Source organism: Talpa europaea (assembly GCF_964194135.1).
Source record: "Talpa europaea genome assembly, chromosome: 11".
In the NCBI taxonomy this organism is placed as follows: Eukaryota; Metazoa; Chordata; class Mammalia; order Eulipotyphla; family Talpidae; genus Talpa; species Talpa europaea.
The window spans coordinates 78,346,264-78,361,595 of NC_140078.1; the positions used below are offsets into that span (position 1 = coordinate 78,346,264).

General features: G+C 47.1%; 1 protein-coding gene across 1 annotated transcript in view; it reads right to left on the bottom strand.

Moving 5' to 3' along the window:
* Positions 1 to 15,332, bottom strand: part of ITGA9 (integrin subunit alpha 9) — a gene marked incomplete at both ends in the record, with an annotated part of 284,025 nt that overhangs the window by 209,424 nt on the left and 59,269 nt on the right. Inside the window, 4 exons of the mRNA XM_084248287.1 lie at positions 1,454 to 1,614; positions 8,490 to 8,644; positions 12,665 to 12,710; positions 15,174 to 15,264. Of these exons, the coding sequence (XP_084104413.1) occupies positions 1,454 to 1,614; positions 8,490 to 8,644; positions 12,665 to 12,710; positions 15,174 to 15,264 (453 nt within the window). The remainder of the gene's footprint in view (positions 1 to 1,453; positions 1,615 to 8,489; positions 8,645 to 12,664; positions 12,711 to 15,173; positions 15,265 to 15,332) is intronic.

The window sequence follows — 15,332 nt, forward strand, 5'->3', positions numbered from 1 at the left end:
AAAACAGCCACAGAAGAGATCCAGCATGAGGAAGCCCAGGGAAGGTGGCCTGGCTCCAGGGAGCATGCAGACACCAAGCACAGGCACTCAAAGGCCTAGCAGTGTTTGAACAGAGCCTGGCCACCCACCCCAAGGGCATCATGAGCCAATGTAATCTAAGACTTACAGGGACGGGTGGCTGGCTGGCTTAACAGGAGCATCAACTGCTTTATAAATTGCCTTCACCCGGGCCTCTAGGGCAGCTGCTCTGGGCAGGCCCCAGCACGAGTCCTGGCAGAGGACCCTGCCCAGCCCCACTGAAAAGCATCTCAGGGGCACAGACTCATAGGCTCTCAGCCAGACCAAGAGCCATGGATGTGTGGGGTCTTTCTCCATACACAACCTAGAAGCATCTAGAAGCAGCTGTTACTTTCCTGCTCCAGCACTAATATAATAATAGAATGACACTTCATCTCTAATTTGTTCACTATTTTTGCTATCATGCAGAAATTCATAGGCTATTAATACTACGTTGAGTCACATGAGACTGATATTCATAGGTCAAAAATGTTGGAATGAAACATGGCACAATCAAATAATAATAATGAGTGTCTGCCACGTGTCAGATACCATGCAAAGTCCTTGAGTCCATTCATCATGTAATGTTTAATTCTTAAGACCACCTTTCAAGGTTAAGTGTTACCATGTCTGTTTCAGAGATGCAGAAACTGAGTGCAGAGAGATCAAAGTGTTCATCCCACTGGACACATACCAGGTCCAACTCCAAACATCATTCATTCCATCCACCATGCGGCCCAGGTCATAGGTCTTCCCACCTCCTATTTGGGTCAATGGCTGGCCAGTCCTGGCCACCACCAGGACTCCCAACCTGCTAGCACCTGCCCGTGCAGAGGCTTCTTTGGAACTTATCAAAGCCTGGCCTCTGAATCAGCAGCAAAGTGTATTTAACAAACAATCTCAAGAGGAGGAAAACATTTGAAAGTTTATTTAGAGACAGGGAGGAAAAGGGCCAAAAATACACTTCTAAAATAACCAGAGTAATCAAGGGAGAAAAATTTAGTTCAGCCAGTTTTCAAATGCCTTACCTGTGACTGTGAGCTAATGTGTGTACTGGACCACTAATGACATCAGGTGCAGTGTGATCCAGCATCACCATAGACCTTGAAGCACGTGCTTCTATGACTTTCCTGAGACCACTGGGCCTCACAGAGGGGAAAGGCTCACATCAAGCCAGAGAGCATCACCTGCTCCTGGCCCACCACAACCGCCCTCAGAGGCTGAGACCAGCACAATAAATAAAGAGCTGTCAGACTCCAGAACGAATAGATGTTCTGCTTGTGAAGCAACAATTTGAAAGATAGAGCACAGGTAATAACATAATAAAAATGGTCTCAAATGAACATCTGTGGAGACTGACATACATTTGAAGATAGAAAAGGGAGGACAGACTGACCTTCACGTGGGCCACATAGTGATGACAGGTCTCCTCCATGTGGACCAGCTGCAGCTTCTCTGTGACCTGACCCATGGACTCCCCCAGCAACATAAAGTAGACCCTGGGTAACTGGCCCTTCTCCTTTTTGGCCACGTCAGCTGTCAGAACGTAATTCAGGCCTGTCAATAAAAAGGTGAAAGCATTAGTGAGGACAGACACACAGACACAAGGTCACCTCCACACAAGGTCACCTCCATTACCCTCACACGACCACAAGCACACTTCACACAGTATCTCGTCCTCTACCTCACGGAGGACTGAAGCCAACACACCACCTTTCCAGAAAGATGATCAGCCAGAGCGCTTGGGGACCAGGAGAGAAGCAGGATGCCCCCTACCTTCCTGGTGATGCTCCATGTGTCACCCTTATGGCTCTCCCTGAGTTAAACCTCATGGCGTATCAACCATGAGGCTGAACCACCAATATTCACATCAACAATTAGCCATGTCCAACACAGGTAGACACAGGCAGACACCACAGCAAACCTATAGAAGGTGAGCAGATGCAAGGCTGCACGCAACGCAGTCTCCTAAAAGGCAGTGTGAATGTGCCAGCAGGAAGGCACCATCACCCTGCCGCTGGGAATCACCTCACAGAGGAGTCGTGCTCTGCAAATCCCACATCTATTGGACGTGTATAACCCACTGTCCCGAGTACCATGTGCCAAGCACTGGGTAGGCACAGAGGATACATCACTCAACAAGAATGGCAACTTGTTCTGCTGAAATTCCAAGGCAACGCCGGGTCACCTGGAGGCACCTGGATAATCCCAAGATGACTCGTGGTACTTACACTAGTGGCAACTCAAAGACTGAAGTTGACTGAATTCCCAGGTAGTGAGCACTTCCTTCATGCCCACGCTTTCCACAAAACCATGCCCATCATTGGCTTGTCCTGAGAGCCACCTCTGAGCACCTCAGTACATCATGCCAGAACCCACCGTGACACAAGCCGGGACTTATAAAAGCAAAAACGTGGTCACAACATAGAACACACATTGGATAAATGCCAAAGTTTTCACTACCATTATTTCAGAGTCTATAAATAAATATGGAACAATGTGTTTATTAGGGAAATAGAGTTTAACATCAACACTTATTTCACTGCCTTTCTGGGCCACAGAAGCCTCTATAAGACTTATTTTTTTCAGTGATATTTGTGGATTCAGGGGAATATAGCATTTTAAAGGTGAGAGAAAAGGAATTTTCTGTCCCTAAAAGGACCAGAGGAGTCTTTGACCCAATGTGAAAGCAGATGACTTAGCCCTGCCCCATCTCCACACACCAGCCTTTTAAAGCCCAGGACTGCATGGATAAAAAGCCACCTCACACCTACTGGCATTTAAGGACTTGAAGCTGCACAGCAGGGATCACCCTCCACTTTTAATAACATCAAAGGGATCAGCTACTAGGGGAGGTATGAACAAGGAGACAGGATAGGCATCTGCAGCTGCTACTCGCATGTTCTGCTGCATTTAATGGTTTTCCTGGGCCTCTGCCATCACAGGGATCTCGCCAGGTCAAGCTGGCAGATTCCTGGTCAACAAGGGTGAGTCTGCCCCAACTTGTTTATTTCAGCAAACAGCTAAATTTCCAAGGCCAGGCTGTATCACCTGTAGGTACCTGGATAACCTCAGGTATATTAAAAAGGAATGTGAACAAGTACTTCAAAAGAGAAAATACAGAGCCTCTGAATGTTGCCCTCCTACTCCCTTGGCGACAACAGCAATAAATGGGTAACTATCAAAGCTTTATAGCAATCATCTCTGCAAGACCACCTAGCTCAAAAAGCTCATCTTTTTCCCTAAAGGGAACAAGACTTCCTCCAGTGAGAGAACCATCCATTGCAGAGCTGAATCTAGAACCTTCCTAATCTTTGCTATTAGATTATTTTAACAACACTGGTTTCTTGGTGAATTTTCCACATTACGTGACCAAAAATTTACAATTTTGACTGCAAAGACAGCAGCACCAAACAAGTACAGAGATCTAAAACTGAACTCTGGTCAGTTTACTTTCCACTAATCATCATTTCCCCAAGCAACAGCACATAGTAGGAAAAAAAAAAAGTATAAGATGTGAGTTTCAAAGCAAGATCAGGGCTAGAGATAGCCACCGGTGGAACAAGCTAGAAGCCTTGACCGCATGAACCAACATGGCAGTGGCAGCAGGCTGGCCTTCCTCCCAGGTGAGAGAGCCATGGTTGCCCTTCCCCGGAGAAGGGGGCTCATGGCAAGAATAGCATGTTGACCCATCTTGCCAGCGGTGAGCTCAGAGAAAGCCGGGGTGGAAATGAACACAGGAAGACAGAGCAGATAGCATCAATGCCCCACCCATATCCTCTTGGCTTCTACCGCTTCTCTGCTGTCCAGTCCAATGTGCAACTACCAGCACCTGCATCCCTATTCCTGGGAGCTTTCCCTAACAACTCTGCCCGTGTGCACAGCAGGACAGATGTTCAGGAGAACCAAAGCCCCCAGGTGCCCTTGCTAACGCATAACCCCATGGCTGGGTGATTCTGTTTCTCTGGAAAACCCTGACTAATGCAGCTGCCTTTCCTTCCTATCTCATCCCGCTTTCCTACTGGTGCTTCCTGGGATCATGCGCTGAGTCAATGACATGCGCTTGAATCCTTGATTCAGGCTCTGCTTCTGGGAGAATCTGAATTAAGATTGGGGGTGGGGGGGTGGTGAGTCAAGAAAGGGGGATAAATCCAACATTTAGTGTGTGCCATGCATTGTGCTGGATATTTTACAAGCACCAACCATGGTTCCCCCAAAGCCCCATGTCACTGCAGAAGCACTGTCTCAGTCCCTCTTGGAACTCAAGGGAAGGAGACACAGTTACCAGAAATGGAGCAGAGGCCACAGGGCTGCCAATGCTTGCACCTATCAGAATTTTCTAAAATGTTAAAGTATACAATCACAGAAAGACAAAATTCACCCATTCACCAAGTGCAATCATTCTGGAAAGGTTTCATCTTCAGAACCATCAACTTAGTGCTTCTCCTTGATTTAAAATTTTAAATTTCACATAACGCAAAAAAGAAGTCCACTCCATATCAAACTCTCTTTTAGAAAAAAGTCAGCAGGAGACATAGGATGGGGACCTGCCTGAGTGAAGGGGGGGGGGTATCTCTGCCAGAGTAGCAAAAAGGGCAAACTGTGCTGAAGCTCTGGATTCCCTGGTAGTTTTAAATAGCACCCAGCCCCTACGTGTCTGCAAAGGACCCCTAAGGAAAGGTGGAGATGTGGAGAAGTGGCCTATCAGCTTGCTCGGCTCAGCCCTGTGGGAGGGCCTGCATCAGGCAGCCCAGCCTGCCAGCAGCTGCCCCTAATGGAAGCCAGCCCAGGCAGCCTCGGTCCGGGAGGGGAGCGCCGGTTCTGATTAGGGCCTGCTCCAACAGCACATTTCCCATCTTCAGGTTTTCCTTCTGCAGCTTGTGTCCATGCCATGTCGAATGATGTCATGTTGATGGAAAAGCTGATCAGCCCCAAGTAATGCTTTCAGCTGCCGCCTCTCCCTGCCCCCAGCTGGTTCCCGAGGGCCCCCCACACTGGCCTGGACTAGGAGGACGCCAGCTGTCTCACATCAACTCTGATCCTGGTCTCTCCTAGTGAGTTTTAATTCATTCCCATTCTCCACCAGAACATGATTTCAGCTGTGAAATTCTACGAAGACATTGTCCTTCCAGAGTTACTCTGAACTTCCCTTACAGTTGCTCAAGAGAGATAGGGGAAAGGATATTTCTGATTTACTAGGTTTCCTAAGCTTTCTTCCCTCCTCCCCAAGGTAAGAAGTGGTAATTATTAGACTAGGTTAGCCCCACTCCCCATAGAAGACAGATTTGCTGCTTCTTGAGAGACCAGAAGGAGCTGAGAGAATGTTCTCTGTGCCCACATGTTTTCTGGAGCAGACTCATATCCCTAAAGTCAGAGGAAGGGTGGGGGGCACGTCATCTAGCTTCAACCCTGTTTCTGCTACTGGCCTAGGTGGCCTTGGTGCCATGCTGCAGGGTTTTGCTGTTGTTCCAGACAGGGCAGGTACTCCTGCTGGCTCACAGCTCTGGAAGAAGTCTAAGAGCCATGGAGACATGCTGGCACTGGATCAGGGTGAAAAACACAACCATTTAGGGCTCATTTCTCCCCAATTTTCATTTAGCACCCTGCTGAGAGTCCAAAATTGCCAGTTTGATCCCCAGCTTCTAGAGACTGACCAGCACATTTAAGCTTCAGCCTCACCAGCAAGGAGCAAAGTCCCAATCTATGGGCAAGCAGCAGAGTCCCTTTGGACAGACATTTGCCGCCCTTACCTATGACAGCCAGGAGGCTCCAAGGAGACACAGGCCAAGAATGCAGTCATTTGTAAGTCCTGGGATGAGCAGAATTCTTATTATCAATTGCCTGATGAAAGGAGACTAACTGTTCTTGGAGGTCAGAGAGGGAGACTGCTCCCAACATTGAGCACAGGGCCTGCCACTCAAAGGGGTTCAAACTCAGCCAGCAAAGGAAGTTTGGGAGCCCCAGGTTTGATCATCTGCCTCCCTCACCCTAGAATGCAAGCTCCAGGGCTTTGCCTCACCGTCCTCTGTTGTGTCAGCCCAGGAATACTGTCCGGCACTTTTAGGAGCTGAATAACTACTTGTGGATGGAATGACCCAACATCACTTCAGTGACTGGACACTTGCTATGCTGGTTTATGAAGCTGCTGTTTCTCAGTTTCAACTCCCCTGGCCCTGCAATGCTGAGGCTGGACACCATCAACCTCACCTATGCTTTGCCAGTGGCTCCCGGTGAGGCTCTGTAGAGATGGAGAGGTCGAGGGAGACTGCAAGGCTGGAGGGAGAAGGGCTTGCTCTATCCTGCCTGCTTCCTGGTCCTGTCAGCCAAACCCAACGAGAGTTTTCCTCAGCAGCTGATTCCAACAGCAGTCAATTCTAGTTTCAAGTACCCCCAACACATGTCCCCAGAGTTGGGCTTACTACACCCCTCAAAGACACCAGCAGCACCAGCTAGTTCCCCTTCCTGGTCCCAGCTCTGCAGGGTCCCCTTCTGTAGCTTACAGGTTCTATAACCCCAAAGAAAACCCTAAATGAAAAATTTTCCCTGTTCCTCTGGCCAGTGGTTCTCAAATCTAAGGCACCTAGAACCTGATAAAACCCAACCTGCTGGGCCCTGCCTTCAAGAGGCTCTGGTTGTTAGAATTTCCATCTCTGATAAGCTCTGCCTATTGGTGCTACAGCCAATCAGGGGCCACACCTTGAGACACCTTAGAAGTGCTGGCAGCTTCTTGCAGTTACTACTGGGTCCTCCATGATCTGCTTGACCAATTCCCACTGTTAACTTTTTCCTGTTAAGATAATTGCTATGGCTTCTGTTTTCCTACTAGACCTTGCCTATTAGAGTAACCAAGACAGAGTCACCCACAAAAAGAACCGCTCTCTCCCCTGATATGGGCAGAGGTCACAGCAGTCTCTTTAGAGGCTTTGCTAATCAGTGGCCCTGAAAACTGTGACCGTGTGGGGGCTTTGGTTTTCATCATTAAAGCAGCCAATGAGGAGGTGAACAGAGTCCCTTCTCTTCCCAGAGGTTAGAACCCCACCAGGTCCCAAGGGAAAGGGAAGAAACCAGAGAGAGACTATAATGTCGCCTGCTAATAGCATCGCTGTGCGTCCCGCTGGCACAGCCCAGATGCCCTTGCCCTCTGAGGCTTCTCTTTTCTGCTCACCATTGCTTCCCCAACTTAACACCAACTCTGGCTCTAGAACAAATTGTATCTGAATCCAAGCATACATTCCTGTTTGGCTAGATTTAGTAGGTTATCTTTGAAGCCTGGTAAAAGACTTCAACAATTTTTCCTTGTAAATTGGTGGTAACAGCATTGCCAGAGCCAAGAAATAACCTACCAAATACAGCAAATAGGAACGCTCCAAGTGTGCATGGGGAGGGGGCTATAAGTAAGTATAAGGCTCACTGTTGAACTAATTCAATGCGCCTGGAGAGCAAGATAAAGTGTCAGTGAGAGAGCCTAGAAGGACTGGCATGTTGTTAAATAAGCAGGACACTCAAGGTACACCTGAAGAATGAGCTAGCACGTGTATGTGTGTCTCTTCATGCCGGGGGTGCACACACGTGCTTTCTAATGAAGAGCTGCTGGCGCTGCTTTCGGGACTGCGCTGTGAGCAGAATGGCTCTGACGTTAAAACTGTCTCAGAAAGTCACTGAGTCCAAGTCTTTATTAGTGGTTGCTGGTGGTGGTTGGCTTTTTCTCCCTGAAACTCTACTTTCTAATATTAAATCAGCCTTTTGGGCGAAAACAAAGCACCTATTAGTCTACATAATTGCTCCAGATTCATTTCCTGCGGGTGATCACGTGCTCTGAATTCTAATCCACTCTGATCCTATCCTGTTCCAGGGTTTGACCCTGTCTTTGGGGCCGGGCTAGTTAGTCAACCTTCCCCACTCATAGAAAAGGCAGGGATGGCTGCCCCCGGCTGGGGTAACACCTGCCTCTTTCAATCACCAGAAGCTGACAAAACAGCTCCCCCTCTTCAGAATCCTAAGTCTTTGTAAAACTCCACCTCCCAAGCCCACCAGTCCTCCTTGGTCTCCGAGTCCACAGTGGAGGATGGAAGCCCCTGACATCTGTTTAGGCTGCAAGCTCAATGGGGAGCCTCCACAGCCCCAGCATGCCACATTTTCTCTTCTAACTACACAAAATGTTCCAGGCTCTTGCCGCGGCACCTGCACAAGGCCCACAGACCTGTCCCACCTGTGCCCCTGTGAGGTTTGGTCTGGTCCACACACACATTTGGAGAAAGGATGTGTGGCGTCAAATACAATTTATTCTAGGGCCAGAGGTGGTGGTAATTTGGAGAAACAAAGCTGAGAAGAAAGCTCAGCGGGCAAGGGCACCTGGCATGTGGCCTACTGCCTGCAAAGCCAGCGGGACGCACAGCGATGGACACAGAACTGGCTGCCCTGGGGCTCATTACCGATTTCTCCTGGAACGTGCTTGCCGTGGAAGCTAAAGCAGACGGTGACGTTCAGGCAGTTCACGGGCTGCAGTCCGTCGTGACACTGTGGCGCCGTGATGTTGATGGAGCCCGGGAGGAAGATGGAGACATCCACTGTGATGACGGGTCTGGCCCTAAAGGTCAAGAGAAGGAGGAGACTAAGCCTCATGGAGGAACTGCTCTTGGAGCCAGACAAGAATAAAACCAAGAGGGTAATCCTAGGCCCACGGCCCAGCCTTGAATCAAAGTGTGTAATAACCCAAGAGAGAGGCCAAGGTGCTCTGTAAATACTTTCTGGTTTTAGACGTGGCTATTTCCTAATAAATTGATAGTTAGCTTCCTAATAATAAAGGCGAAGCTAGTTAATAAAACACATCTGGTCGAAGCCATAAATGACCCACCAGATGTTGGGTGATTACTTAAAATTTCACCAATTAAGTTTCAATTTCCATTTTACTAGGAAGATAGGAATATATTTAAGAGTCATTCTGACAGCAGATGCCAAGACTGGAGAAATAGATGCACAAGCAGGAATTCCCCCCAAGCATTTACAGGCATTAAAAGTATGAACTGCAAGGCTCTAGTCACCTCCAGTGCTCAAACCTCCCCCTTCATTTACTCCCATCAATTCACTATTTTTATTATAGAACTTGGTTAGTGGAGCCCCAGCTGGTAACAGCAAATACTTCAGGGCTGAAGAAATCAACCTACCCAGCTCAGGACCAGGTGAAACAGCCACACTCTTATAACTGAGAGGGATCCCCAACCCTAGTACTTGAGGGACTGACCACCTGATTGTTGCTTCTGTGGACTCCCCAGGGGTGCCAGACTGAAGCTGGGAGTGAATTGCACTCTTTCGATATCCCTACAAACATCTGCTCTGGGACTGTTCACCTAAGCTGCAGCTTAACCTTTTCCCCTCACACAGAGGCCCTCTGACCTCGAAGGAGTCTGACCATCATGCCTTTGGGATGACATCACAAGATGAAGGGGCAATAGTGACTTGAGAACAATGATCTCACTTGTACAAGGTCCCACAAAAAGCACCAAGGGTGATAAGACAGATGGGAAGGACAAGCAACACCAACTTGGAGAGGAAAACCTCAGAGGAAAAAAAAGGAAGCAAGGAGAAAAGTGGCTCAGACGGGGTCAGGGGTTTTACCACTGCCACCACTGCTGTGAGCGGTGGGTGGGGAGAGAACAGCCATGCCAGGCTGTGGGACACCCAGAGCAGATCTGTGGGGTTAACGGAAGTCAGACAACAGCTGTGCTGCCAAGAATTTCTATATCCTGGTCATCCAATTTTCTTCTGGAGAAATCCTTAGAAGATGCTATAAATAACTTAGAAAATGAACTCCCTACTCCTGGTCAAAGTGATTATAAAGGGGCCCAAAGGTCACTCTCCAAAGGCCCCAGGTTCCTTGACAGCCACTCTAGTGCTCCCTCTCCCAGGAAGTCCTCCCAGTTACCCCTTGGCAACTGGAAGTCTCCTCTCTGTGGTTCCTGCAACTACGTGGGAGCCTCACCTCACTTACTAAGTGAGGTCACATCCAACCTTTCCCATCCACCTCTGGTCCCTTATGGGCTGGAATTCTAGCGAAATCATCCTGCTGTCCTCAGGAAAGCAGGGATTTCCAACCCTGTAAAATGGGTGCAAACTTAATTCCAGGTCAAGTGCTTGAAAACCACAGAAATGGCCTGAGTTCCACCAACCAGAGGTACAGGGGAGCTGTCTCCACCCTGAGAGCCAACCCAGTCCAGGGCACCCAAAAAACAGGACTCGGCATTCGCCCCGGGGCCCCCTAGACAGGGAGGAAGCCTGGCACCTTGCTTACACAGCAGAGCTCTGCGGAAGGTGGCGAGGTGAGCAGGAAACAAAAGGCCCATTACTGGAACGAAGGCTGCTGAAACGGAATCCTTTGAAATGACAGACAAGAGCCTTCATAAGCACATCTCCAATATCCAGCAGAACAGTTCCCTCAAACCTTTTTGTTTCAATTCCAAGTATTGTTTTTGGACCAGGAAGGCCCTGAAATCTTTCATAAGCTTCTCTGATCATTTCCTCTGACCTTCAATGGCTCAGCACCAGGCGCCTATCACCCTAACCCAGGACCTGCCCTCCAGAGCTAATCCGAGAGAACAAACTTCCCGAGGACAGAGCCAGGCCAGCCCACACTCCTGAGGAAGAGGTGGGGCGGGGAGGGGGGGCGGGAACTGGGCTTCACAGACCCACCTGCTGATGTGCCAGCCTCCAAGATCAAAGCAAAGGGGACCCCAAGACAGCACCGTAAGTGCTTTCAAGACTATTTTTTTAAAATCCAGTGGCTGGAAAACTTTCTGGGGATGTGTACAGTTCAAATCCTGATATTTCACTTCTGTGGTGATCGTGTCCTTCTGCTGATCACTTCATCCAGGCCAGTGTTCCCCAGCTCCCCTCTGAAAGCCTCTCCTCTCCAAAATTGACCCAGGCATTCTCCTGAAAAACTTTACATCTGTCCTTATTAGATTTCACTTCACAGACCCAATCCTCCACCCTAAGCTGGGACATGAGATCTCCCATCCGTGCTAGAACCACCTCACTTTTTACATTTATATTCAAGCATGAGCTAGAGAAACTCACCATGAAGGTGAGAACAAGGAAAGCCCCCTAGGGTTGGAGTTCACAGCTGGAGGCTTACAAAATACAAGTATGATGTAAAAGCAGAATCTGCAGGCTCTACCTTAAGCCAGATGCTCCCAGTTTTAAGATGGCCTGTCTTCAACTGTGAGAAGGAGCATGCTTTACTCAGGAAGAATGCTTGCTGGCTAGAATGAGCTGCTGCTAGGGATGGTGCTGAGTGTGAACACGACATCAAAGAGCCACCAGCTGGCACCCCCAATTTTCACATCTACCCTCATGAAAGTGGTTCTACCCAAGAGGAAAACTATCAGCTCAGAGGAAGTGGTGATCCAGGGAGATCATCAACAGGTCCAGGGAGGATTTATCTCAGCAATGTCACCACCCCAAAGGACACAATTGCCACCTTCAAATCGTGAAGGGCTGCTAGAAGCAGAACTTCAGAACAGCAAAGCTAACCACTTGTGTGAAACTGCTATCATGCATTAAATATTTAGGCCAGTTCTATGCACTTTACATGTACCAACTCACTGAGTTCCATTAAGACCGAAGGAGCTAACTTCTACCGTTACACCTTGTTTCACAGATTTGCCCAGAAAGCACATCATATCATGGCAATCAGGACTGAACCCCAGCTACCTGGCCACAGTGTTCGTACTCACAATCTCAAAAGTTATTCCTTCTCTAACAATTTAACATTTTTGAGTTAATGGTTCCCTTAGGTGATACTAAGCCACCGAGGCATTCACAGGGGCTCCTCATTCAAGAAGAGAAGGTGTAACCCTGTGCTGGGGACTCAGAAGAAGGTGCTGCCAAATCAGAAGAACCTGGGGTGGGGAACAACATGGCCTCTGGGATCACTTCCAGCTCTAAGATCCCCATAGCCTATTTGAGAAAGATCTGCCATCAAGTTATTAACAAACTTAAGTGCTGGCTCCCACTCCAAAGTGTAATTCTCCCTCCTCTGACTCATACAGACAGAAATACTTGGAGACAGTTCACAGGAGGGATGGCAGCCGCTGCCTTTGGAGGAGAGAGGTCCAGGCTGCATGGGTTCTGCCAGCCCTGCGTCCTTCACATCTGCTGCCACCAAGGAACCAAGCGCTGTCCAAAGGCAGGAGGTCCCAGTCCCTGGGGGTGGGCATTCACAGGGAGGGGTGGGCACTCACAGGGAGGGTTGTAGGTGTTCGACCCTTGGATGTCCTGACACCCAGAGGAAATGGTAACATGCATGGAGACATTAATGGAAGGCAAACATCCCTAGGCCTTAGGCCACCCCAAACTCTGCCTAGAAGCTCCAGGGATGCGAACACCTCACCCCTGAAAGCCATTCGAGGTCCACCAGCTGGAAACTCAGGGGTAGAGGATAATAAGAATGAAGGGGAAAAGGTAGAATTCTTACTAAACGCCCCCATCTGCAAGGAAGGGGACTGGGGATGGTTGAATGTGGTGAAAAGCTCCCCTGTACCCCTACTACCAGGTCCCATCCCCCCCCCATGAGGAACACCATCCAAGGAGAGAAAGAGAAGCATCTCACCTTAGAAGAACCACACTGTCAGACATGAAGGCTCCAACAGTTACATCTGAAAACCAGAAGTTTAGAGATTCAGACACGTCCTGCTCCCCTGCCCGACCCGGGCTCCACAGCAATGGAGGCTCAGTCTCCCCACTGCCCCCCCCACCCCCGGGCAACCATCCTCTGGGCTATGTAACAATTTTGTAAGAATCAGAGCCACCTTGTGCCATATGGTGGCCAATCACCAGTGGTGGTGTTGGACTGAGATGCACTCTGAGTGCACATATCATGGACAAACCAGATTTCAAAAACCTAGTGCCAAATATACCATTAACTATCTCATTAATGACTTTTACATTGAGTATTCACTGAAATGATAATATTTTGGATATACTGGGCTAAATAAAACATCAAAATTATTTCCATCTATTTCTTTGTGTTTTCACACACAAAGATTGCTAGAATATTTTTATATATTTATATATTACATGCATGATGTACACTGTATTTCTTTTGGACACCAGTAAGCTAGAGGTTCTGTAGGACATGTGATCTCTATGTGACCTCAGACTCTCAAAGAATATCTCTGTACCCTGGAGATAATTATCCCCAGCATCTTCTTCAAAGCTGATAATATTTCATACTGCTTGAATCAGAAAATACCTACTAAGTTTTTATTAAACATAATATTTATTAAATACTTGTTAACTATTAGAGCTTTAAAACATTTATTTAAATAATTATTGAATATATTAAACCAGATATTTGAATCAGAAAACTCATAAAAATACCTGGTAAACTATAAACGAATACATAAGTGTTAACTGGAAATGTTTATTCTGAAATAGCTTAATTGAAGAACTATCCAATCATTCCACAGCTCTCTGTCTTTCTGCTGCCCACCCCCCCCTTACTCCAAACCCCTTAGCCTGGGGGTTCCCATTACTATCTCACAGAACAAGCATCTAAATGCAAAAGAGTCTGCATCCCTGCACCTATACAATGCCCTCATCAAGGGAAAAAAACAAGTAGCAAATCTTTGGATCATAGTGCTGCATTTGGGTGTGCCTATTAATTTTGTTGCTTTCCAGTTGTCTTTTGAGTTGACCGGAACATATTTTTGAATATAAAATACATTTGAAATATATTTGAAAATAAAAGAACTTAATGAATTTAAGAACTTAATGAATGAATAAAAGAAATGAAAAATTGAAGTAACTTGAGCTCCATCATGAAGTGTGGACACACATGCTTGTGGTGCATTTACAGAGAAGCAGCCTGGGCCCCTGTCCATCAAAATGCAGTCTCTGGCCAGCCCCTTCAGTTCTCTGAGATTTGGGAGTTTTGTCTGTAAAGTGGGAACACACCCCCATCTCCCCGTATCTCCTGGGTATAAGATGCACGTGGCATGCGGAAGCACTTTGCATATATTAAAGTGCTAACCCAATGTAAGGTATTACTTAGCGATGACCACAAATTGCCCAAAACAAGGGAAATAGTTCTCTCAAACTTAGGAAGACCCATATGGTCTACCTTGGGACATAAACCTCAACACCGGCCTCTTTCTAGTCTTATTTCTCCTCCTGGGTTTGTGATGTTACAACATCAAAATGCCTGTAAGAAATTACAAAATTTGGTGTCTTCATACAAGAATACATTAGTTTTCCTAGAGCCTTCTGGGAGGCATGTTAAGTGGAAAGAAATACTTTCTCAACAACAAGATGAACTATAGAATCAGGAAAATTTTTTCTGAATTCCATGATGATTTTGGATTTTTTTTCAAAGTTTTATCATTGTTTCTCTCCTCATCTCACCTCACACCCCTCCAAACACCAAAAACTATTCCAGTGCTCCATCAATTTTACCTAAACCAGGTATCACTTGGGGATAGGGTTTTTATTCAATTAGCCTCAACCACTACAGGGCATTAATTAACCCTAAAGACAAGTCAGGCAGCCTTGAATGTTCAAGGTCTGTCTTGTCGGTCAGAGATAGGACATGGGTATTTTTTTTTTGTTTAATGTTCCAAAACTTACTTTCAATAATTTTCTTGTGGGGGTTGGAGGCAGGGAAAAATGTTACTTGACTCCTTTTTCCCTCTCAAGAGTAAGGAACCTCTGAATACGGTTAAATGTCAAGAACAACACAAGGTTTCACTCTTGACCATTTTTAACATGGACAGTGCTTTTCTTCATTAGAAAGACTTGAGATCACAGAAGTCACCGTAAATACTACCCCCTCACACCCCCTGTACCTCTAGCCTACACCCCAGTTCTTGTAATGCATAAATAAATCTTTAAAAAAAACTCCGCCCTCCCAGTGCTCAAACCTTTCAGAATAGATGTTAAATCCCCCAAATAAACTTCAGTGTTTCCACTTTAAAATCAAACAGTAGGCAAAATACCTCACTCTATTGTGTGACGTTTCCTAATCCTAAGGAGATGTGACCGTGGTTTACCAGACTGGAAATTATTCTACTTCATGCCCTTATCTCTGTTAATCGCAGATGTTTGAAAGCAAAGCAGCTCACCAGGATAGCCATTTCCATCCATATCAATTCCTCCCGATATGGACTGACCAAACATCCGGAGAACTGGATTTATCTTCCGCCCCAACAGTTTCTGAAACAGATAAAGGGGAAATTGAGTCACAGGAAGGAGCACAGTCCCAAGTAAGAACCCATGACAGT